General features: G+C 42.0%; 1 protein-coding gene across 1 annotated transcript in view; it reads right to left on the bottom strand.

The window, feature by feature from the left end:
• The window catches only part of rsrc1 (arginine/serine-rich coiled-coil 1), a 136,956-nt gene that overhangs the window by 105,168 nt on the left and 5,015 nt on the right, over positions 1 to 26,773 (bottom strand). Inside the window, exon 4 of the mRNA XM_050073974.1 lies at positions 6,315 to 6,560. Coding sequence (XP_049929931.1) covers positions 6,315 to 6,560 — 246 coding nt within the window. The remainder of the gene's footprint in view (positions 1 to 6,314; positions 6,561 to 26,773) is intronic.

Here is a 26,773-nt window from a genome sequence, read left to right on the forward strand (position 1 = left end):
ACACCTGCCAAGCGCCAAATGCAGGTAGATTATCTATTTGGCAACAAAATCTCGGAAGGCTATCCGCCACATTGGCGGGTAAATGTTTGCACCAAAATAGTCATGCAATAAATTACATATATAATAGCTATTTGACGGTGGCTAATAGCAGACCGGCGCTCTGTTTGTTGTGTGTCGCACCTTAATTGCTCCCCGCTGTATCAAGAAACCTGTAGGCCTACTCGGACGACGCATGCACACATAGGCATATCGCGCGCCTAGATCCATGATCTGCTTCTAGTAGCAAGCAAGCTATCACCGTGGGCGTCATGTGGCAGATTACCAGGTGTAAGCAAACCACCGACAAAATGAAAAAACACAGACGAGGACGAAGCTGAAGCTGTAATGTTAGAGAAAAAAAGAAAGTTTTGTGAGAAATTTAGGTTCGCCGATAACGCCATTTCAAGAGGCTGGCTACACTACGATGCTGAGGGTGCAGTAATAAGCTGTAATGTATGTTGGCAATATGCTAAAGAAAAAAACGTAATAACTCGTTTGTCATCGGTAACAAAACCATGAAGCTGCATGATTAAGAGTGGGCAGTCTGAGGAGGTTTAAGTTAGATAATTAATAAGCATCTGGAAGGTTTACAAAAAAACAAGTTACTGTTATGTATACTGGAAATTACTGTCATGTTTGAAGTACAAATGTCTGAAGTACAAAGTGCAAATATTTTGAGCTCAAAATTTGCGAGAGGCATTCAGTAAATTATTTTTGTTTTTAAAAACAGATGTTAATTATTTTGAGACTCTTCAATGCAACTTTAGAATAAAAAGATTCATAAAATGCTACTTCCTATGTCTTGGCATTTTAAGACTTTGAAAGATTTAGGGTTTAAGACATTTTAATACCCATTAAAGCCTTGTTTTTAAATTCATTAATTCAATGCCTTTTAAGACTTTTTAGGGATCCACACAACCCTGAATACTATGATCATTGTTTTTGAGGACAACAAGGAAGAGATAAGTCAGGATTTTGCTCATCTTTGTAATTTGTCTCTGGTATGTTTCAGTGAATCCCAAGGGGCACATGGAAAGACTGTTGAGAAGCTAAGCTAATTTGAAAAAAAAAAAAAAAAAAATCATAATTTGATTTTCTTTTTTAATTACACATTTATTTTTATACGAGCTGCACTCCTCAGTTTCCCACCAACCTGGGTCAGTTGTAGCACATTATCATCCAAATTCTGCAACTAAGAGTGTGTGGATACTAGTTAGCAAGCATGCAGAGAAATAAAAATGGATGCAAACTAATGCATGAATGATTAAAGTGTAAAGTTTCTACCACTCCAAGTGATGACAGTATGAATGCAAACTTGACTGCACCATGGCAGAAAAAAAAGCAAAACCTAAACCTCAGCGACTCAAGAATCTATTATGTCTTGTAAAAAAAAAATACTAATCAATTAAACAAACATATTCAAAATTATGATGGGTGGTGTTGATGAAGGGGTGCTTGAGCACATCTGACAGGGTTACAGTGGTATGTCAGACAAAAAAAAAAGGTTGGGAACCACTTGCATATTTAACTCGGTGCTAAATATACAACAATGCACAATACTGTGTATTGTGAGAGCTCTTTTGTTGACAAATCTATGAATGAATATAAAAAAACGAATAAACAGTTTTAGGGCTGGTTAAATTATTGAAGGAACCTCTTAGTTCTCTCTGTAAATACAAAGCCAGAAGATTACACAGAGGAAAGCTGACCTGCTGACCCTGTACACTGGTATGGGTAAACACACACACTCACACACACACACACACACACACACATACCAGAACCCTACAATCACCCACTTACCCTTTGCCACTGGTGAAAGGCAACAAGATCTCTTAACAACAGCTCGTCTTTTTCAATCAATTTTGCATGAAAACATGCCGCTGGAGCACCAAGTTGCCTGCTGTCATACTAGAGGAGTGTTAAATGTTTAATGACGACAACACCACACACGAGCGCGCACACGCAGAGTCGGTGTCAGGGTGCCGCTCTGAGGGGCCCCTCTTTCATCCTGACAGACACTATAAAGCTCCTGAGCCTCTTCCCCACCCCGCCATCAACATCGCACTGCTTCACTCCTCTCCTACCACCCAGCAAGGAAACCTGGATGTAAATGAGGTTGGAGTGTTACAGTGTGTGTTTGTGTGTAAGTGGTGCGGATCAGGGGCTTACAGAAAGACCCTACCCCCCATCACCTTTAAGTTTAGAGGAAGAAGAATGGGAAAAGGCAGAGAAAAAAGGCGAAGTGGCTTGTCATAGGCAGGATATACTACAGAAAGTCTTGTTTTAAATATTCCTGAAACATCTCACTGCTTCTGCCTTTCTTCTGTTGAAGAAACTCTAAATTCCTGTGGGAGAATCTGGGGAATAACAGGAACATCCACGTCAGGCAGATTTTGGACGCTGATAACAGCAAATCAAGGTCCACAGGTTGACTAATGTCATTTAAATTTTACTCATTAATTTCACTGTAAGTGTGATGATGGAGACAATTAAATTCTTCTTTAAAATCTTTCAGCATATCACAAAATATACATCAATTTAAAATAAACCAGAAGTTGCAATATCGGATGCCCAAAATATACGGGTTCCCCAATTGCCTGGGGCAAGTGAAATGCTACGTTGGGCTACTAAATCAAGCGACTCACTTGCTCACTTGGGTAGGTTTTAAAAAAGAACTAAACACATTTTTTTCAAGAACTGAGGATTGAGCCATACCGCTTCCTTCCCATCTTCATTAAGAGCTGCACATACACACTTTTGAACTGAAGCCGAATGAGCATTTAAACTATTCTGGAAAGTTTAGGGCGGTGGCATTAAGCCCCTTTTCCACCACTTTCGGTATGGTACCTTTAGAATCAAAAGTAACCCTACGGACATAGTAGCTTGACCCTAGTTAGCTTAGCGTTTCCACTGCGAAAAGTACCCTTTCATGCTCTGTCCAGCACTCACTGTACTTCCATTTTTATTAGTCTGCACCTTGTTTATCATCCACAGAACGAGGCTGTACATCGACATTTTCAGATCAAAAAAGATCAGGCTGCAGTGAGAGTCTCTCTCCATGGGATATTTAAAAATAGTGGGTTTGTGCATTTAGTCCTTCTCAGGCAAGCTCAGGGGGTTAGTGTTGCCGAAGTCACAGGAACGACGCTCAATGCTTTTGAAATGATGCTTTTTTTCTCCAAGTGAGGATCAGAATATATGCAGTTTAAATAATCCAGTTGAAATGAATCTATATGTTTAAACGCTAGAAGATCCACTCATTACTAAAAGTGTACGTCATCCAAGAGAGACAATAAAAACTGATGGAATAATCAAAGTTGTGATATTGGAATTTCAGGTGTTGATGGATTCCTGTCATCAGCTTATACAATGAGTAACATTACAAGTTAACGTTCCACCTTTAATGTCACCAGTCGGCCCATGAATTAAGCTATTTTTCTGCGACTCCAGCTGCTGCAAGAGGCAGCAAAATATCCTTTCATGTTATAGTTACAGTTTACTAATAAAACTCTCAACAATATGAACCTAGGGTACATGAGCTTCAAAACCAGCCACAACTCAGCCCTGAGCAGAGTGACCATCCTCTATTGACCAATCAACAGACTGCAGTGTTCACAACTCCACCTTTTAGGAGTTGCTAGGTACCCCAACAGAGGGGGGACCAGAAATGGGGACAATACGGTTACACTGGTACCATCCACAACTTTTCACAGTGGAAACGGAAAAAAAGCGTACTGAACTGAACTGTATGGTTATGGTATGTGTGTTATTTGATAACCACTAATCAATAAAACAATGTGTATACTTGACTTTGGGCAAGTATATTTCTGACCCACTGGCCCAACCAGGCAAGTGAAAAACCGCTGAACCCTGAATATGGTGTATTTTTATGCAAGAAGCAGATCACTTTAACTTCCTGAGGCAGAGCACATCTTTAGTGATTACCTAATACTGTTCCAGCAGATGTGAAACTCATGTTAAAACAACCAAAACAAGTATACCTTTTTAAACAGTCCACCCCCTCCACCCACTGCGATTCTTTTTCTTTCCCACTGTAATTCTTTCTGTAACTGATATTTGTGAATTACAGAAGCAACAATCCTTAAGACTGTCATTTAATGCTTACTTGAAGTGACAAAAAACCTGCACATTATTATTTGTTGCAAGATTATTATTTGTCTAATCAAAAATACAAAAAAACCAATGTACAAACAGTGAATAAACCATCTTTAAAGCCCAGACAGGAGGATAGACAGTTTGAAATATATTAACACTGCCACAGGTGGAAATGCAAACACACGCACACACACACACAAACTTACTACGTATATGAGCTCACAGCCGCACACACAGACAAGCTAAAGCGGGGTCAGAGACAAAGGCAGAGATTCCTATCGATGCTGAAGGATATTGAAGCCTTAATAAGAAAATAGATATAGTCTGCTGGCCTTAACATTTCACTGTTAGCTTTATTTGTTTTACTGATATGCATCTAAGAAAGGCAATATGTAATAGCTTCAAATAAATGGAGCACTTTTCCTTTAAAGGCAAATTTCCATGTTCTGTTCACAGAGAAATCTTGAGCCACAAGGTCTTCACTGATGATCACTGAAGCCTCAATATGGATGAAGCTTTTTAATATCAACACATCAGTTCTATCTTCTCTACTAACAAGTACTTAACTTATGACTTGTGGATTATTAAGTGAAAGACCGTTTACATTTACAAACTGTGTAGTTACAAAATAAACAAGAAACCATAGCTTGAATAATATGTGAATGCTTAACCCTAATTTCTAATTGTGTGCATGTTTTCCTCAGTTATATTTGTGCATAGTGCTTGCTAAATAAATAAATAAATTGAGTTGTGTTTTCTCAGTTAAGATTCCCTGTCAATGATACATTTTCTCAATAATTAGCTTTACTTCTCTTAATGAGATACAGCACACACACACGCAATTTCTAGAAAGAGTGCTGTGACCGTTTGAAAGTGCAGTGTTTTTAGATAAGCTTCTTATGGCCGTTGCTACAGTGATAATTTTCATCATCTGATTCCACTGTTGCATCAAGAACACGTTCAAGGAATGGAGATCATTTTCAGTCGGATCAAAAGGTCGTAAAATCCTAAATTGCCATTCGACTATGAGTGCATATTTCTGTTAATAAATCCAATAAAAAAACCTACAAACTACTGCCTCAAAATGTTTTCTTTCAGACAGTTTTCTGTGCAAAGTACTCAACGTATTCCTTTGTTTAAAAAACAAACAGCAGCGTCATCAACACCTGGATTCACCTCTGAATGTGTACTATAATAGACTTTTCAATCAGTGCCGTTAATTGTAAAGTTCTCTGTTAACTGACACAGACTGTGCCGTGAGTTTTACTATGGTTTACCTGGGGAGCCGAAGTCTCTTAAACTGACGTGTAGCACAGCAGCTGGTCCGCACCACTCATGGGATCCATAGTCTGATACACACATCTGTGCCATTCAATATGACAGACAACAACTGGGTACCAGTCATATTACAGTGGCCCCAAATCACATTAGAGCACACCGCGCTGGGGAGGGATTGAGGGTGCTATTCTGGTAGAGGCAAAGAGAGGCCTCTAAGGTTGTTAGACTCGTAGTGGAGTGTACCACTGTTTAAAGATCCACTACTCTAAACCTGTTTCTAGTGTGTATTACAGCCTTTAGAAGACGTAAGATTGCAAGGGAAGATGTCATTTGCCAGCGTTTCTCACCTCAATAAGGAGCTCTCATTTATTGTGTTTTTTTTCTTGGTATAAGTACCAACAACATCAGAGATGCATATGATGTTGTTATGTTTCTAGACTTATTGCGGCTGGGTGACAAGAGAGTGGAAAGTGGAGTTAAAGACATCAGACATCATCTGGTGACCGAAACATTTTCTAAAAACTGAATCTGCGCAGCACTTCTACCTACTATCTATTCTTATATCCCCGTGACGTCTTCTCTTACAAGAGGGAATTATATCACATTACAAGGCCAGTGGAGCCTGGTGCTTGATTGCAAGGGGAAATGGAGGAAGAAAGGGAATGATGGGTTGATGGATGGAAGGATCAAGTGATGGATGGACAGATGGAGAAGATGAGACTGAGCTCCATATTTACGTCTGTATCATGCTGACCAAAATGTTTGCCACTTGTGGAGCCCACAGTTTAGATTGAGCTGGGTCAACCCAACGCTTGTTTGGTGTGTTCCTGTCTATCTGTACACGTATGCTCGCATGTACAAAGCCATTCATCACTTACCCCTTTTTGTCTCCTTTGTCTTTACTCTTGTCCTTCTCTCTGTCCTTGTCTCTGTCTCTCCCTCTGTCCCTCTCCTTCTCTTTCTCCCTCTCCCGGTCGCGGCCCTTGCGTCGGCTCCGGTCCCGCTCCCTGCTGTAGCTGCGGCTCCTCCGGCGACTGCGGCTGCTGCTCCTTTTGCGGCTCTGGGTCCCTCGCCGGCTGCGGCTGCTGCTTTTACTACGAGAGCGCCGGTGGCGAGAGTGAGACCTGGAAGAGATTAAAAGGTGACAAACATAGTTTACAGCTGATAATTCATCAAACTAATGTTTCTCCTAAATGAATAAAAAGTGGAATACTGGTAGTTTCTTCCACAAATAAGCCTTCAGTGTTAAATATCACCCACCTGTTCTAAGTTATATCCACTCTCTGCCTTGTCTACCTCTACTTCAGCTAATTATTGCCTGTATTACCCAGAATGCCTTTTGATTACTCGCAGAAACTGTGGCTGAGAATGTTTCACTTAGCTGTCAGTTATGCGTGTGTGTGGCAACAGTGACAGGAAACAGAAATAGGACTAGTAGAAGCAAAAGAGTGTGTTTCCACTGAGGAAAACACATCTTGTGGATGTATTGCAGTGCATGTGATTCACAATGGATTTCTCCCTGCAAGATTTTAAGACGGTATTGCAGGGCTATTCAATTACAGATTCAATTGGGCTGGATTTTAAAACCAGAAAATGTAGATGAACCAGAGATTTTCAGCAACCTATCAAAATCTTTTTTTAGGTTTTGGTAATGACAAATTTTAAACAAATGCAAATAAATGTAGTAAAAAAAATAGCACTTTTGAAATTACAAAAAATAAAGGTCACATATCTGATACAGAAACATCACAAAGTGCAGAAACAGAATAAAAAGAGCCATAAATTCTATTAAAGCACAAGAACCATAACAACCATAACAATAAAAAGAAACCAATAACACTGTGTTGTTAATGTGCAACTCAACAGAGGTAAGAAGGAAGCGCAATGGCTCACTTGTTAGCTACTTCCAGACACTTCATGTAGGCTAGTTTCCATATTTTGTCATAGCGGTATATCAGAGTTATATATGCTGCGGCACTCGGAGGGTGGTTCTGGGCTGGATGTGGCCCGCAGGTCTCCAATTGGAAAGGCCTGCATTGTAAAGCTAATGCTAATGCTAATGCTTTAAACTCAAGTAAACCAGCAAACATTTATTCCTGTCTTTATTCTAGCATATACCTTTTATATGCTGTATAAACCTGCTGACAATAAAAGGCTTTTTTTGCTTTCAACATAGTTGGATTTTTGTTCATATACGAAAGACATGCTACATGTGAGTCCGGTCTCACTCCAAAGTCGTTGAAACCCGGCACTTGGGCAGTGACTTGCTGCGTCAGAAACCAACGAAAAAAGGCATCCTTTAATGTCGGCATGATACGCAGCTGATTGCTGTTATAGTTTGACGGCTCCCTGCAGTGTCAGGGGGAAACGCAGCGGGTCAAGACGGTGAAAGTGCGAGTGGGCCTGGCAGAAGGGGTGGTTGATGGGTCCAACAAACAAAGACTTTCACCCACGAGTGGTGTTCGCGTCCTGTAAGATTCTAAAGCCAAACCCTGTTCTTTTTATCCTAAACCTAACCATGTGTATTTGTTGTTGAAGGGGAAAAAAAAGGAATTTGCAGTGTTGTACCGATGTAGTGCTTTTATTTTGAAAGAGACTATGCATTAAATTTCCTGTGAAAATAGAAGTTCATCTTCAAAGAAGAGAACTTGACACGGTGTCCCAGAACGTCAACAACCATTTTGAGGGTACCCAAAAGTCAATGACCAAAACATCAATATGTGACGAGGAGATGAGCAGAACTGGAATTGAAACGAGAATCGACAAAATTGGTTGATAATGAAACAACTCGATACCCAAAACCATCTTCATGGGGATGGTGACATTAACACAGAAACGCTCATATCTGTTAACAGAACCTAAAATAAAACTCAGTAGGATGAAACATTCCAAGAGTGGACAAATTCATCTGTCACTGGATGTAGCTAATAATACAGTTATGTACAATCACATACACTGTCACAAACACACACACACACACACACACGGCCACAGTAGAAATGGAGCCAATTAGAGGCGGGCTCAGAGGAAGGCCTGTCCTCGGTATTGATCCTGACACTGGCCCTCTGGTCTCAAAAAGATTAACAGCAGGAGATTTACTTTGTTAGTTATGACACACAAACATATATATACACACACACACACAGTTACACACACATCATTTAAACCTCAACAAAAAGCAAATTGAAAATGTAACTCATGACTCAATATGGTGCCATACGAGACACAAATTACCAAAACATAACCGCTTATTTATGTGTCACTGCACATGACACAGACAAAACCCTTCAACATACTTTGCTTGCATGTGTGTTTGTGTGTGTTTTTTGTGTGTGTGTGTGTGTGTGTGCTGGCATCCTGTGTGTGTGTGTGTGTGTGTGTGTGTGTGTGGCAAGGACCGTGATTTGAAACCCCAGTAGAAATCGGCAGCTGAGATGCCGTTATTTTCCATCATCTATCATTTTATTGATTTGTCTATAAAAACAGTCAAACCTGCTGTCCACGAGCTTTATTGCTTTCCCCCCTTTATTAGTTTGCAGTTTGGGACATCCAGAGCTGTCTCTCTTCCGACAGAAAACTAATCATTTTCTTCAGACGCCTGTCACCCTCCTAACAGACAACACTCTGACAACTGTTGCAATCAATTAGGCTGGGGCGATTCTGATCACTGGAGAATAGCTGCACTAGTTCAAGGTCTCCAAAAGAGAAAAAAAACCTAGTTCTGTTTTTCAATACCACAAAAGTGCAGCACACAAAGACCAATAACAGTAAAACATCACTGTATATTTAGCACATACTGTAATGTATACAGCATATGAATCAGTTTAAAGTTTAGTTTTATGTTAACATATTGTTCCAGTCAAGTGTTACAATCAGGTTAAAACCTATCATTGTCATTACTGATTAATTGCTGATTTTTCATGATGAATCATTCCTCAAAAATGCAGAAAATACTGAACAAATGTGAATTATAGTTTCCCAGAGCCCAGAATAACACACACATCTTCAAATGTCCTACAAAACAAATAAAATATTAGAAAATAGTGAAAGGTTTTTGTTCAACTAACAGTCCAAAACTCAAAAATGTGCAGTTTATAATCAGATATAGTGTTCTCAAAAATATAAAATTATTGACACGTAGGGATTTTGAGTATTTGAAACCATTTCAATGCTCATTTTCCTCAGTACCAACAATAATACTTTTTCCACTCTCTCTTCTCTCGAACAGCGAGTTGACAAACACGCTTTAGTGACTCCATAGTCACGCCTCCTCTCACTCACTCACTCACTCACGTAACTACAGTCATTCTGCTGTTCGCTGCCACAAACCAAGAATAGTTGTCATTTTCACTTTATAGCTGTTAAATTTATCTTTTCATAAAAAGTTAGACTGTTATACCCTCGATGTCAATTTTTCCTTGTTGTAGCAAAAATGCTAACAATACTTTTTGAGGTATTGTGCTGAAGTTACAAACTGGAGTATTGTGACAACACTAATCAGATATGACAAAGAAAAACAGCAAATCATCACATTTGAGAAGCTTAAATCATCCAATGTTTGGAATTTTTGCTTGCTCAGGTGCTCATTATCATCAATTGATTCATATGGAAAAGTCTTTTAGTCTGATTAATCAACTGAACAAAAAATTCATTGATTAGTATTCTGTTAATCGAGTTATTATTGCAGTTCTAGGCAAAACGTATTTCCACATTTTTGCTTAAAAAATGACCTCAGTGATGAATCAATTGTCAATACAGTTGTGGATTAATATTCTGTCAAGCAACTAATGGATTAAATTATCTTTTAATGCCTTTAAATGCCCCTTTTTATTAGTTGATCTTTTGACAGCTTGCTTGCAGCTTGTCTGCAAACACTAAGCACTTTAGCTTTATTTTTATTAATAGATTTTTATTTCTGCTTGTATTCTTTTTATGTAAAGCACTTTGAGCTGCGCTGTTTTGTAAGAAAGGTGCTACACAAATATTATTTATAATTATCGGTATTAACATTCTTATTAGTCGACTGATCATTTTTAGCTCTAGTTACAATGATACCACAGTGATTTGAGCAGCTGCAGCACTCCCCTTTCTCTCCAGCATTAGTAACTTCTCCCACAGTAACGCCAGTCTCATTGCATTTTGCAGAGCAGATACTAAAGCAGACACCCTGGAGTGATGATCAGAAATAATTATTATGAAACATCTGATTCAGAGGCAGAGGTGAAAGCAGTCATCAGTCACAGGACATTTGATTTAGCATGTTTAATACAGTGTTTACTGGGGCTACGATTAGGCTTGTCAGAGAATCACAGCTAATGGAAAAAAGCAAAAGAAAAACATTGGCATTTTTGGGGTTTGGAGTCTCCAGGCGAGATAATCCATCAATGGCCCAAACAGACCTTGGAATGAGTGAATCTATGTGTTGACAATGCCTGCGTATGTTTGTAATCAACAGTACATGAGGGGGAATACAACAGAGTTGCAGTGTTCCAAACCAAAGTCTTATATTTACAGCCAAGCAAATTGTGGCCAGAAGCAGCAGATGCAATAAACACAATCTCTCTCTCTCTGTTTCTCTGTCTCCCTCTCCCTTTCTCCCTCTGATGGCAAAGAAAACAGCCCACTTCTGGGGTGTGCAGCAAATTAAATTTACTGTAGTTAATAGAGTGAGCCTATGCTGCTAAATGTCAATTTCCTGACCAAGTCCTTCCCCTTGGAGAATGATTAGCTAATTTGGGCTGGGGATAAATGGGCTAATGCAGGACACACACAGATAAACAGCCACAGTTGGACCCCATGCCAAGCCCTTCCCCTGCTTTACATTTTATTGGCCTTATTATCTCCAGGGAAAATGGGTCCCCCTATGGCCTAAACATATTTTCATTTCTAATAAAAGGCCCTTGCTGGTTGCCCCCACATACAAAACCCCCCCACAGCCTTCTTCCTCCATTCCTCCCTCGTTTCACTGTCCAATCCATTAAATCGGGGCTCTGCAATTGGCTGGGACCGTTTTCCTGGTGAATTATCAATAGAGTAATTATGCTGCATGTTGGGAGCCGGGCTGAAGCTTATCGCCGCTGACCCCCCAGTGCGCGCCAGGATATGATCCCTCACCACAGCCCATTGGGGTAATTATGTGGTCGGGTGTGAAGCTGGATGGTGTGTTACCCTTATCAGTCTGTATTCTATTTCTGTTTTCATTGAAAATTGGACATTAATGGCGGCTACGCGATACCACTAGTGTCAGATACAGGTGAACGTCTCCAATGGAATCTGACCCCATTTAAATCATTATTCATGCTACGCAGGGAAGGGACGGGGAACACGTGGACACACACACACACACACACACACACACACACACACACACACACACACACACACACACACACACACACACACACACACAAAGAGACCAATTATCCTCACTGTTCCTTTAACCTTATCTGCACCATATTCATATTGTTTCTTCATTTCCCCAGCCACCATGCTCTGTTGGGAGGACAAAACAAAGTTCATGTCCATATTGTATTTGTCCTGTGGCAGTAAACACCACACAGCAAGTGATGTTCTCAGTGATGCCCCAAGCAGCGTCCTGGTCCATTAGGCCAATGTGGCGCACCAGTGATTAATGGCTACGTAACTTTAACCCTATTGCATTTCAGTGGACGCTGGCAACACTGACCCCTGTCTGACCAAAGCCTTTATTACCAACAATACACCAAAAGCTGGACAAGAGTCATCATGGGACGCAGGAGTTATCTGCGCATATTCTATTTCAAGCTGAATAACTATCTACAATGCACTTGCTAGTAAAATCTGAGCACAAGACTTTGTTCACTTTATTTTAAGATGGTAATCAGATGGTAATCAGACCACAAGTCGACAGCCAAGACACATCGCCATCCACACCTGTGTCTATTATGCATCTACAGCTGACCACATGTGTACAGATTTTGTTACTGCCTACATCACTTGCACTAGAAGGTCAAAGGGACCCACACACAGCTATTTTGTCCACACTCTTGTCAGTCATGTTAGCCAGGGCTCCTACAGCTTATAGTAAGTTAGGTTAAAGGCTTTTTTAACGCCACTCAGACTGAAATTTAAGACCAAAACCAAAGAAAAATAAAACATGAACCTACATCAACTGCTTAGGGTTAAAGGGTTAAAAAAAAATGGATGTTAGCAATATTTTGAGATTCATAAAATCCTACTTCCCATTTAGTGTGCTGGAGACAAACAAAGAGCTCTCTAGTCTATGTATTAACAATATTTGAAAGTCACAGTGGTCCTCCATGATTACAAAATGTGACTAAATGGTAGCGTTCTGGTGCCCTGCAGATGAGACACACACCTTGCCTATCGCTCAGGAGAAAGCAATCTGGATGGTTGGAGGAGAGTGTGTGACGTATCATGTTTGTGATTCTTTCTTCTTGTGAGTGTGTCTGTGAGAGGGGGAGACCCACAGGAGAGAGCGACAGAACCAAAACGCTGAAGCCAGTCTCTAAAAAAAACGACATGACCATTTATACTCGATGTTAGTGATATAGTCATAGTGTTGTCACGATACCAAAATCTTTGTTTCGGTACAAATACCAATATGAATTTCGATACTTTCCGATACTCTTCGGTACTTTTCCTAAGGAAAAGTCCTTTTGGATACAAACCTTCAGAACAATAAATAGTAGGGGTGTAACAGTACCAAAAAAAATCATGGTTCGGTAAGTACCTCGGTACAGACGTCACGGTTTGGTAACTCAAATGTTCCACCAAGTTTGTGTTGTCTCGTGTTGTCTTCCTTTGCGAGGCAGACTTNGTACCGTTTGGAATACTCTAGCACTGCGGTACTATTTTAGTACCGGTATACCGTGCAACACTATATAGTCATTTTATACGATGTAAATAGGCCATCGCTATGTCTTAGCATTTACATTTAAAAGATTGATTAAAGACATCTCAATATCAATTAAGGCTTTATTTTTAGAGAAACAAATTCAATGCCTTTCATGACTTTTAGAAAGATCCTCAGGAACCCTGGTTAGCAGTTGTGTCGGTACAGCTGGAGATATCTCTGTCAACAGAACGCAACATGTCTCCTTCCATCAGGATGAAACGATGGATGGTCACGCAACACTTTGTCCAAGTCTTTGTAAAATGTGAAAGCTATAAAGTGGTGGTACACTGTCACCAAAACAACCACCAGGTCGTGCAGTGATGATGTAGTCCTTGTCAGGGACACATCAGTAAGCAATAATGTCTTTGCACCAGTCTTGACGTCTTTGCGTCCCAGACCACCGCAGCATGTGGTTTGAGTAATGGGATCAGAATGCATCTCCATGGTCATTTACACTTGTATTTAGCGCTGTCTACTGGTGACCCAATCATCCAAGACACATTTTAAACTAAGTGTAAACAGTATCAAATCAGTTAAAGAACTACAACTTTTTGGAGTCCAAGCTGTAGAAGCACTGCCTCTATCATTATCTAATCTTTGTAAAATGATCAGGTAGTATGCCTTCACAGGAAAGTACAGCAGTAGACATCCATTAACACTTGAAATATGGACAGAAAATTGCAGTGTCACGTTTCAGGTTTTTTCAGAAAGATCGGAGAGAGAGAAACTGTCTGTGAAAAAGTACAAAAATGGACAACAAAAGCCAGCGGAAAAGAGGCGAGCCCAGAGGTGTGCAGGATTGATCCAACAACTACTAATTGTAACTAAAAACACAATAATTACAATATGACTTGAAACTGTGTAATGTTGGATCGACTAAATAGAGATAGTGCCATACATACAATTTGTTATAAATATATAGGTGGTGCTCTCCGGCCTAAACAAAAAATATAATGCAAAATTCGAGATAAGGTTAAGTGCTTTTGTAAATACTGAACAGGCATTTTGAAACCCTACAATTAGTATCAAATCTTTATTTATTCACTGTATCTGCAATTTATTTTTCTACACAGCCTTGACCGAGCCACACCGCTGGTGGTACAAGTATTGGTAAAACCTTAGATTTGAGTATCTCCAGTCACACACACGCACACACACACACACATATACATACAAACACAAAGACTACAAAAAAGCTTGCCAGTTGACTTTTCCAAGCAATAGACAGATTGAAAAAGAAACGGGCCTATTGAAAGTGAGAAGATCCACATTTGAAGAACTTCATTAATGCGCTGTTCCCCGCCGAGTTATTTCCAGTGACAGAGCACACAGCAGCAGCTTCATGTTCAAGTTAAAAGTCACTTTTCTTTTTTCTGCCATTTCAATGTGTCTAAAAGCACCTTGAGTGAGCAATGTGCATTTCCTGCTGCCAAAAGACGTGGAAAACAGCTGTTCCTGCCTGACGCTGCCTGCTGAATGGAATGCAAATATGTTAACCATCCAGAATTTATTACTTTTGAGTGCTCTTCAAACGCAACGGCAGACACAAGTTTAATTTATGATATTCCTCTAATTATGAGAGCTGTTGAAATCATTTCCCAAGCTGCTTCCTCCTTCCAAGCAGCCACATTATCTGTTCCCTCAGTTCACAGTACATGCACGCACGCATGCACGCACACACGCACGCACACACGCACACACACAGACTCAGTCATCCACCATGCACACCCACACAGAGACATAAATATACATACACACACACGCTAAATAACACACAAGGAATCGCTGCAAAGTAGCTGATTGTGAGCACAATTAACACAGCAAAGACAGAGCATGAAAGATTCACAGAAATGTTTTTTCTTCGTCCCCCTCTGCTTCATAAAAGCAATGTTTAGATTTGTCATAATCTTCAGTTTGCTTTTAATTTAGCAGTCGTCAACACAAACGTCTGCAATGCCCTGCTACGCTGTGAAGCAGAAATGAGACCCCATGCAGGCCACCCACTCACTGCCCCCCCCCCCCATACCCACCCAAACACACACACACACACACACACGGTTACAGCCACAAGCCACAAGGTCAAGTCATTTAGCAGAGTTCAAAGGCCTTCACAGACCCCTCAGATCTATATGAACCTACAACGGCCAGCCAACGATGAGAGAAAAGATGACTTACTGTGGCAAGATGGGGTTTCCATGTGTGTGAATGTGCATGTGTGTATATGTGCATGGCCGTGTGAGTGTGTCGCTGCTGTGTTGATTACCCGGCGTCTTCATTGGCGCATATGCCCAGTGTCACTCAGCCTCCTCATCGCAATCCTAAACTTGGCCGTCTGGTGTGCACCCGTGACCTTTGACCTCCGTGCAGCCGAAGCTCGACATGACACCCATTAGCAGCTGGAGACGAGGGGGGCCCTGGCTCAGCCACTCAGCCCAGACACAAGGTCAAGTGAAGGTCACTCTGAGACTAGGTGCTAACTTGCCAACTCACTCACAGCCACTCACGCAATCGAAACCCACTTTTTTCCCTCCTTCCATCCATCACGGCCCAGAACAATTAGTTACCCCAAGTTAGGAGAGAGTTGTTTTGGTTGTCATTGCCTCCATCTGTACGAAGGTGGAAGGCAGGGAGGGAGAAACAGTTGAAGGACTGGAGGAGGAGGAGGAGGAGGAGGAGGAGGAGAGGGAGCGCAAACTACACAAGGAGAGACAATAGGTGAAGGACAGCAGGGGGGCTATGGAGGGAGAAATAACGATAAGATGAAGGACAAAAAAAAAGTTGGGGAGTCAAGAACGACCAAGGTAACAAAAAAGTGGGAGAATGAAAATGAAAAGAAAAAACGATTGGGACTTATGGAGAGGACAGAGCAGACAGCCGTGCTTCACATCAAGCTGGCTCCAATTAGCAGGTGTGCTCTCAGCCGCTCGCTCTCCCTCTCTCTCTGGTCAGGGAAGATGTATTTTTCTGCCTTTTATACGCATGTATTTATGAAGTGGTAGGAGATCTGAGGGCCCTTAGCATAACAGCCTTTTATTGTTTAAATGTGGACTGCTCGGCCCCGTGTGCTTAAGTGATTTAGGAACCTCACAACTCCGGTATAAGAAAAATCATAAACGCTGAGACAAACCATGTGGGTGGACTGTAAAAGGCACCAAGGAACGGGCCGACAAAAAGCAGACACACATTCCACTACTAAAGGGAAACTACACTTAATTAAACACCCAAGACACAACTGGAATAGCGCCCTGTAAAAAACTATTAGTTTCCCCTCTTCAGTGGAATAACATAAAGTTGTCTTCTGACAGAACAGAGGCTTGTCTCATAAAGAAGTTTCTAAAAATCATTTTTTTTAAGAACTGCTGTCAAGACTGAACAAGGAGAAGGAGAGGGAGACGAATGCAGAGAGAGAGAGAGATCAAGAAATGAATAGAAAGAGAAAATACTCCACCTTCTGAGGGGGGGGGACTCTGCCCTCCACTACATCTGTCGCTTCTCGCGGTCATAAAGGAGCCAGATTTTATCTTCTTTTACCAATCGATTCGTGATAGGGTGATTTTTGTGAAGCATAGCTGCACTGCGACAGAGATCCCGTTTTGCAAACAATAAACACAGGAACATAAAAAGCTTTTCTGGTCACCACTTTCTGAACGACGTCAGAAAAAACGCGGCATAGGACAGGTTAAATATTATAGGGTGACGATATATTTGTCTAAAGCTTCCAGAAAATCCCAAATTCTTTTCTCCTGTCTCTACAGAACGTTATTGCTGATGCACCCAACGTCAATATAATTTCTATTTTTCTCATCTATTTTATATAATCTAAATCTTTTTAAATCTTTAGCAGAAATGGCAATAGTTGATTTGATATGTGCTGCTGAAAGCAGGATCCAAATCATGCCACATGTTACAGTGATGGCATAAATGTCATTCATCACACATCTGCAGTAGCACATGAGAGACGGGGGGTGCGCGCTTTGTTATCCCACTTTTTCTGAGTGTCAATATCCCACAGAGTTTACAGAGAAATCTGGCAAACTTCCACTCCAGCAAAACTGTTGACTGCATTTAAAATAATTACATTTTTTCCTGCTTTGATTTCGAGCCAAAATTGCTACGTCGGGCTCTCTGTTCAACCAGTCACAGAAGTGTTCTGCTCTTTGTTCAGCCAATCATACGACAGTTGGCCACGTATCCTTTGGGCGATCCATCTATCTCCACTTCCTCCTCATGTCCTCGACTCTGCCAAAACCCGAATGGATAGACAGAACAAAAAAGGAAGACAAATTTCAAATAGAAAAACTCATGCGCATGCTGAGAAAGTGTTTCATTACTTTCAAAAAGATTGTCAAGGTTTCAGTCAAGGCGCACATGATCCTTGTTTCATTTCTCAGCCATTCTCTCTCATTTTTCTCTTCTTTTTCCACAAATAAATTACTAAACGTGTGAGTGAAACCACATGCTTGTGTGTGTGTGTGTGTGGCAGTGTGTGTGCTTGTGTGGTTCCTTTGCTTGTCCAAAGTGAACTGACAAGTGCAGGCAGTGGTTCCATTAGCTGGCAATTTGCTCTCAAGTTGTCCGTGAGGGAGAGGGGGGGGATGAAGGAGTGTTTTTTTGGCAGGACGACGCACATGGCTCTGCTTAGGACGAGTTAAGTGAGGTGCTCGCACACATAATCCTAGGCCATCATTCAAACACTCTCGCAACACATACACTCTCAAACATGCAAGGACTTACATGTGAATAGGACGCAGCCTGAATGGAGATCAATGCCTCCAATAATGAAAATTTTCATTGTAGACATGCATATATTTCCTTGATAAACACGCTGATAAATGTAAAGTAGGAAGTATTGTCCTGAATGTGACTTTGCCAGCATATTGTAAAGACCAGCTATAAGTCTGCACAAGCTTCCTCTGCGTCCCACAGAACGATGCTGTCCATATGGTTTGAGCCAGAGCATAAGTAGAGTACAAGGTAAACACGCCTGACTGAGGTTTGTCCATGCATGCTCTCTTAGCATGGGTCTCTACGGACTGGCTCAAAACCTGGCCACTGAATCACACACTGCACATAAACATACCTCCCTCCCTCTGTGTGTGTGTATGTGTGTGTGTGTGTGTGTGTGTGTGTAGCATGTTTAAGAGTGAAAAGAAAAACTGTGGACAGACGGTGGCGTTTATCTGTGCATAAATTAAGAGCAGAAGCTGTTAATTAAAAGGGGGAAAAATAAGCACAGATAAAATAAAACTTTGCTAATCGGCTACTTGGCAAGGTGACCTCGGAGTGCACCGGGCGCCATTCTAAGACCCGCTGTCCTGCTGGGCGAGTGGCACAGGGGGGCAATGTGCAGGTCCGGCTATGAGCAGCAGGCAACTGGTAGAGCCCCCCTCCTCTTTACTCTCTCTCCCTCTATGTATCACCGTCTCTCTATCTCTCTCTTCCCCCTCCTTCTCCGCCCAGAGTGTTATTAGACCCAGGGCTCCGCTGCGGCTCCAAACAGCTCAATGACAACACACAGGGCCTGCCAATTAGAAATAATTAGACAGTCATTTCAGTGGCAAGTCTTTATAAGTGCATATATAACGATGCAATGATGCTTATTAGCCGGCCTGAGCCGGCGAGGACCAGGGCCTCAAACGCTTTGGCGCTGGAGAAAATAATTATGCCAGTGATCACAAAGCGAGCTGCACATCTCTGTACTTCACCTCCACGCGTTTCAAAAATCCACTTCATTAGCTCCCGTAATTAATCCTCCATTAATTGCAGGAAAAGCCCAGTTTACCTCCCTTCGTTTCTAATTATCATCTTATAAATAGTTATGGTTCTAATTAATGTGTTCATTAGGCAGGATATTTCTCTCAAAGCCTCGCTGGGAGCCAAAGGTCCGGCTCGGCTCTCTCTGAAGCCTAACCAGCCAGAAGGTGAGGCCATCCTGCCTGCATTTGCTTTTATTTTACTACATTCAACCTCCTAATTGGCATTTAAAACCCAATTTGGAAGAACTTCAAGAAGCTTAAATAGGAGAGAGAGACAGAGAGAAGGCAGGAAGGAAAGAGAGAGAGATACATTTGGTGTTCATTTTCCTATGCCAGAGCTAAAGCGTTTCTGTCTCTGTCTTCCTCTTGGTCTGGCCAGACGGATGAGGCTTTTCACTGTCATAAAGTGAACACAATGAGAGCTGATTACATGCTATTAGTCTTCGGCATTGTAGAGGTTTTATTTGCTAAACATTGCAAGTGTGTCTCTACCAAAGTAAAGACAGTGGGAGTGCCGTACTTCTGCTAGGTTTCTGTCATCAAACAGCCAAATTCTGTCTCCCACATACACATATAAAGTAACTAGTGAGCGTTTTATGACACTTAAATTAATCACAAAGATTTGCGTTCATTCAAACAGCTTTCAAAAAGAAAAAAAAAATAGCGCTCTCGATGATTAGAGCTGGAAACTTCAAAAAAACTCAACTTTTGTTAAATTCAAAAACATATACAGCCAGAACGTGAAGGATTTATACTGTAAAAATAATTTATACAACAGTTATTTTAGATACACTGAATCATGCATCTTCAAACATGCTTGAGCTCTGGGTAAAAATTATGTTTATTGCAATATCTGGGGAAAAAAGCAAACTTTGATTATTTCACAATTTTACAACTAAACTTTTATTATCTGTTAGTCATTTTTATTTAAGAGTAAGTATATGAAATGCTACTTATAAACAAGAGTGTCCATCAATGAGAAGCCATCTAATATAACACATTATGAAGATTAAAACAAAAATTAATTTCAACTAATTTGTCTATTTTACCAAGATATTAAATGCTAACAACGCCGCAGTTTAAGGACCTTTTCACAGAAAACAGGTTTTATCTTCCCACCTCCACACTCAAAAAGGTAAACAAGAGAAAACACAAATAACTAGAAAAGGAAAGCTGTTACCTTTTATTAGACACTATTCAGATTCTCGGCATCTTGACAGTGATTAAGAGCTACAGTATGTCCATTTAACATCCCACTAATTCATCTGGATGAACAGGTAGAAAAATATGCACAGGTGACTTCACACACCTTTGATGTCTGCGGAAATTACAAAATTTGAGAGTTGTAGGAAAAACAAAGTCGCCTCTCTTTATAATCATAATTACGAGAATGATGAACTCTTGAGTGTGGATGTTCTTTCCTATTTTCTGATTTAAACACAAATCCGTGAGCTTGAGTTATTTCTGATGCACTTATCAGAACACCCGAGAGATTTCTCCTTTTCCCTCCTTCACACTATGTCGAAAAACACAACTTACTTTCAAGTCGAGGCTATAACATAACAGGCTTTATGTGTCATTACTCCCAGTTTGTTAACAGATGGATAAAAAAGAAAAGGGACAACTCTTTGATGTTAAATTCATCTTTGTTTGGGACCATTGGACTAACTCCCTCATTTGATCGTCTGTGTGAGAGGACTGGTGTGATGCCTTTTGTGAGGTGAATTTTGTGTGTGCGTGTTACACAGTGCAGACTCTACAGCTAGGTTGCTACCCAGGGGAGTGGGCTAGTGTGTTGTGAGCCTGCAGGATTGAGGGGTGCGGCGGAGTGAGGTGGTGGGGTGGACGGCTTGGCAGAAGTGAGGGGCGAGGGAGGAGGGGGGGGGGGGTTTCCTCTGGCGGTAGAGGGGAACACTGCTTGCGGCGAGGCGCGGATGAAAGAGGCTGTCTGTGTCAGTCACTTATTCCTCCCTTTGGTAAATAAAGGTTTCTGACAACAAAGCCAAGCAGCGCTTGACTGGCCTTTACAGCAGATGAATAAAAAAGACAACACAGAGAAAGAGAGTAAGACAGAGAGAGAGGGAGTGGAAAAGAGAGAAACACAACAACAAACGCGTTTAGATCTCACGACTGGAAGCATGTTGATTTTTATGGAGTAGAGAAGACGCAGCCGAACTAAACCAGGTCATCTTTCAGTTTAAATCAACACTTTGCAAGTCCAGTAATGGGGGAAGAAGGAAGAAAGGGCTGAATGTCATCCTGTGGAAGGGGGAGAAGAAAAGATGTTGAAAGTCCATGGGATAACAGACAGATGGAGGAAAAACAGCCAGGAGCCTGCTCTTAAATTCCACTATAGCATACACTCAACTAACCTGAGACCACTGTAAACTGTGAAAACACTAAGTGAGATACTACAGCTCAAAAAAGAAAAAGTATTTAAGATTTGTTCATATCATCTTATCTTATTTCCTATCCGTCAGCACCACCATTTGAGTTCCCTTATAATGTCAGGATCTCAGCGGTTTGTTGAGGGAACCAGATTTCACTTGTCATGTCCTCAAAACACACTCAGGGCTGTTTCCCTCATGAAGCCAGCGACACCCAGAACCACCTGCTACATCACACACACTCTAAACTGTGTGAATAAATATATGTTGGACACAAATGCGCAGAACAATTTCCACCCTGTCACCTGACATGGGAATTGCTGATCCAGGTGCAATGAAAAGCTGGGAGGCCACACTGCTCACCCACAATAAAGTCACTGATTTCCCTCACCCCTCCTCTCTCTTCTTGGACTCAACTGCCCTACCTTCCCTTCCCTCCCCCCTCAAAGACCTTTCCACTCCTCCCTTCAGCTCCTCACCTCAACCCTCCCCGTTCCCAAGCCGCCCGGATGACCTTGCGCACGCTCCGTGTCGGTGCTAGGCAGGAAAAGCTATCTAGCAGATGTACGACACCTCATCTCATACTGGGGAAAATTGCTGTGTGAAATAAATACCAGGCCATCGTTCAACCCCTGCACACACACATGTATGGACTCACACACACATGCCTAGAGTCCTTCTGTGATCTCCAGTGCAGAAAGCAGAGCTCATGTTATAAAACTAAAACATCTACATACTCGTTCTAGAGTGGACATGACAGGGTGGCCTAGTGGTTGTCTCATAACCAGAAGACCGAGGCATTGAAACTAGCTAGCTCTGGGTGCTGGTCTTTAGTCAAATCTGACCTCTGACCTCTCTGATGGAAGACAGCAGAATGTGCCTAAGGGGATCACTAAAATTACATCCTATATTTCATGTCAGCCTTAATGCAGAAGACTAGAGCTGAGACCTAATCCGAAGATCTAGCAGGTAAACCTGGGGAGTTTATTCATAACACTTGCATATTGCACTGAAATACTGCAGTGACATCTTGTGTGAAGCTAGAAATGTATGCTTTCAGAAAGTTCAGAGTCATCAACAATACACTGTTGATGTTTACTATATCTCTTGCCACAATTTTATCTTGGACTGACAGTAGAAATACAAAGCCAAAATGCGGCCCCTGACTGTCTATCCTGGCCCAAACCCATGTCCAACCCAAGCCACAACCTCCAGGGCTTCAAACTGAAACCAATGCTAAGTGCAAAAAACTGCTGTTCCTCTAATGGCCACTTGAGGCTGGCTCCAAAAGCGAGTCAATCCCCATAGACCCCCATGGTAAAATGTCAAACTTTACAGCAGGAAATTAACATGTTTACAGCCCGATACAAAAAACGGTTTTGGTGTCTGTAGCTGATTTCCCCGTTCATTACAACTGTACGTGGGGGTGAATTTTTATATAACTCACCCATTTTAATTCTATTAAGACTTACAGTTATGTATAATAAGGGTGCGGTCACTGTGAGTGACAGGCACTCTGCAAGGCATCATGATCGAATCCACCTTTTGCTCCCACCCAACTCCACCCTCTCATCCAAATATGATCAGCTTGAGTTACTTCTGGCTCCAAAAATCCAAGATGGCGACGACCAAATTGTCAAACCTGGCTTCAAACAAGAGTCCACAAACCAATGGGTGGCTTTACGATGGCTATGTCTATTACTTTTATAGTCTATGGTGCCACCCACAGTCCTTTCCCCTTGCTCTAACTAAGCATCAGTTCCGAACTCATCCCGGCCTCTGTGTCTCCAAGCTGGCTGAGATAATCCTGACTCTGGTCTGCTATCCTCGCATGGTGGGTGGTGCGTTTAGCTTGCTATCTATCTCCTCTAGGGGAGAGACAGATAATTAGAGGTCTCGCTCTCCTTAGAGTCCTGACAGCAGCCCAGTGATGAAGCCGCTCCAGTGTTAGCGGGGCTAAACCCTGACGCTAGCACTCTGCCCTGCTAACTCAACACACCCCTGAAATATTAATGAGGAAAATGTAAGCATTTGTGTGTGTGCCCTGCAGTAAACACTCACCTAGTGCATGCACACACGTGTGAATAACCAATGGATGAAATGCTCAGCTTCTCTTTGATGGGTCAAGTGGTGGATTTGTCGCACCTGCCATTCCTCCGCTTCTTCCAACAGTTCCTCTAAAATGAACTGTTAAGTGAATGAAGGACTGACAGAATGACTGACTGAGCCACACACATTTAACCCCTGCTGCGGACTCCCATAAAAGCACGGCACCACACTGCTCCGCCGAGCTCACCTAAAGACGTGCCTGTGATCCGGCTGTGATGAGAGGCTGCGTCGTCTTTGTTGGATTGGGTACACATCAGATCACTGTACGCTGCTGCTGCCATGCTCCACTCTGCTCTCCCCCAGTGGACTAGGCCGTGACACCCCCCCCTCCCTCCCCACCTCGCTCTCCGTGAACATGCATTCACGCAAATCGGCACATACATGCATACACTCAATCAACCTCACACATGCTGGTGCGCGCACTGGCAGGCACACGCGCACGCACAGCCTAATATGCCTGCTCACATCAAAGAGAATAAACATTAATGGCAAATAGGTAATCTGCTCCTCTTGTCTGTTTTACATTTCAGGGCAAGATTGACTGCCTCTGGGGGACCTGGCCCTTCTCTGATTGAGGGCAGGAAAAAAAAGGAGAAAGAGAGAACGAGAGGAGAGAAGGGGGAAGCAACGATAGATGGTAAACACATGATAGAGCATTATTCTTATTTCATGTATCTCTTTATTTTTTATTTATACATGAGAGATTGAAAAGAAGGTAATAATATCCCCTCCTTTCAACCCACGACGGCCCCACTATAGTCCTAATCTTCTCCCCTGCAATATTCTGATGCAGACGTTATTATTCTCATTTCTTCTGAATAATATCCCTCTCTCAGGCCTATCTGTTCTCTCTGCCGGTGCTCGCTTTGTCTCTCCCCTTCATTTTCCTCCTTTAGGATCTTCTCCGCTCTCTCCCTCACTTGCACTAACTCAGCCTATTCTCTCCACACTTTTCCATTCTCCGCTAACTTCTCGTCTCTCCAGACGCTGCACTCGGCCTCTTCTTGCCTCTCTCTTTCATATTCTGAAGGTGGTGCCGGGGTTGGCGTGGCTGGGGTGGGGGTGGCAGGCAGCACCTCATATCCTATCTGCGTATCAATCATGAGGTCCTGTCCACTCAATCCTCCTCTGATCCATCAGCCAGCCTCTCAGCCAGCTCAGGCAGCCTCATCCAGACACACACACACACACACACACCACTGACTAATGGCAGTCAGGGCACCTGTGCACACCAACCTGCTTTCATCCTGCAACCACAGTGGATGCAGAATGTGCGGTGTCCCACAACAGAGCTGTACAGTACATGATTATAACACTTCAGTTGCTCCTACTACTGAAGAAAACACTCAAAATACTGACTGCAAGATAGTCACATGATTTGTCGTAATTAGTCCCATTTAGTGGACTAACTAACAATTAAACTTAGTTATTTTATTCATTAATAGATAACGCATTTGGTCTTTAAAAGCCAGAGAGTAGTAAAGAAAATGCCTTTCCAAGAGCCCAGAGTTACCTTTTTAAATAGCTTACTGTTCCAAATAAAATTCTAAACAACAACGCAATTAATCGACTAATCATTTCAGGTCTAGTCCCATTTATTATTTGACACAACCAAATTTCCATTGGACTGTTCAATGCTAAAACAGGAGCACACATGTGGCGGCCAACAACAAAGTTTTGCAGACACAAATTGCAGCTGCCATCACATAACTACATAAATTCATCATCAGTGCCATCATTTTGCACGTCCCCACCTCCAACACCGCCTCCACCTCGTAACACCCCACCACGCACTCCCACCAACACCAGCCCAACCCACCTGCTCCTCGCTCACCGCTAAGCCGATTACACAACGCCACCCTCCTAATCACAGTACAGCGTTTGTAAACACCGATGTCATCGACTGTAATTCTAAATCTCCCAAATCCCTTCCACCCTTCATCTCGCACCACACCAGTAATGCCATTTTCGACTGATGTTTTAATCGCCAGTGCCGCTGTGAGTGACTGCCACTGTACCACAGAGAGTAGGCAGACAATGTGTGAAAAACTGTTTGGACAAATTCTCTCCATAAATGGCTTCGGTTCACAGCGCAACACAGACATTGTGGCTTTTTTCTGAAGCCCCAAAATGTTCTGTGACCACAATGTTGAAGAGTTGAAGTGTGGTGTCTTTTCATGGTGCCATCGTCCACTCTTATGTCAAAACGTCTCTGTTGCATCATCCATTCAGCCTGACACCTCTGTAATGAAGATATTAAAACTCCTTTTCCTTTGTGATTAAAATGATCTCTGCTCTCCCCCACAGCCATACACAAGTAAACAAAGGACCTCGCTCACGCATATATTATGACAACCTTTTCTTCAATTGTGCGTCTGTGCATGTTTTTTATGTGTGTGTGACAATGTGTGTGCGTATATGTGTGTGTGTGTGTGTCAGTGAGAGTGAGGGATTTAAAAACAGCACAGTTTACTGGTTCATTAGCACCAGATTAACTATGCTAATGACATGGACCACCACACACAGAGAGACGTTGCCTTTATGTTTCTGAAAGGGATACACGACTGTGTGTGTGCGTGTGTGCGCCTGTATGTGTGTGTGTGTGTGTGTGTGTGTGTGTGAGAGAGAGAGTGTGAGAGAGAAGTGTGGTGCAGGTGTGTACACATTAGTCTTGCATGAATAAGTTAGTCCCTGACAAAAAAAACGAGTCAGCTCCACCAATAATAATCATAATTCAACAAAGTATGTATGGGTAATGGTGTTTTAATTGCATTAATGAGTGAATGGAGAGCTGCTGCCAGAAGAGATTTGGGAAGGATTGAACTGGTGTTGCAATATGACCTGCTGTCTCTGCGGGTCTCTGTTTCATTAATACTCACACAGTGAGACAGATAGTCAGGGCAAACCGAGACACGAGTTCTCGCACACGCAACATACTAATCCAGACCTGAGACGCAAGTTTCCATGTGGCTCTGTCTGATGACATAAGACATAAATACGAAACGATGTGTTTGTTTACGCTGAAGTAAACTTCCAAAAGTCTTATTGCTTTTGTAATAAGAAAAGTCTGCAGTGGCATTCCACATACTGATTTGTAATACAAACACTCAAAGAGCGCTTCAAGGCGATTTTTTTTGGTCACTCCTAAATGATGTAGCCATCGTTCATTCCCTTCAACTATTACATAC

The sequence above is a fragment of the Epinephelus moara genome, chromosome 2 (assembly GCF_006386435.1).
Source record: "Epinephelus moara isolate mb chromosome 2, YSFRI_EMoa_1.0, whole genome shotgun sequence".
Lineage (NCBI taxonomy): Eukaryota > Metazoa > Chordata > Actinopteri > Perciformes > Serranidae > Epinephelus > Epinephelus moara.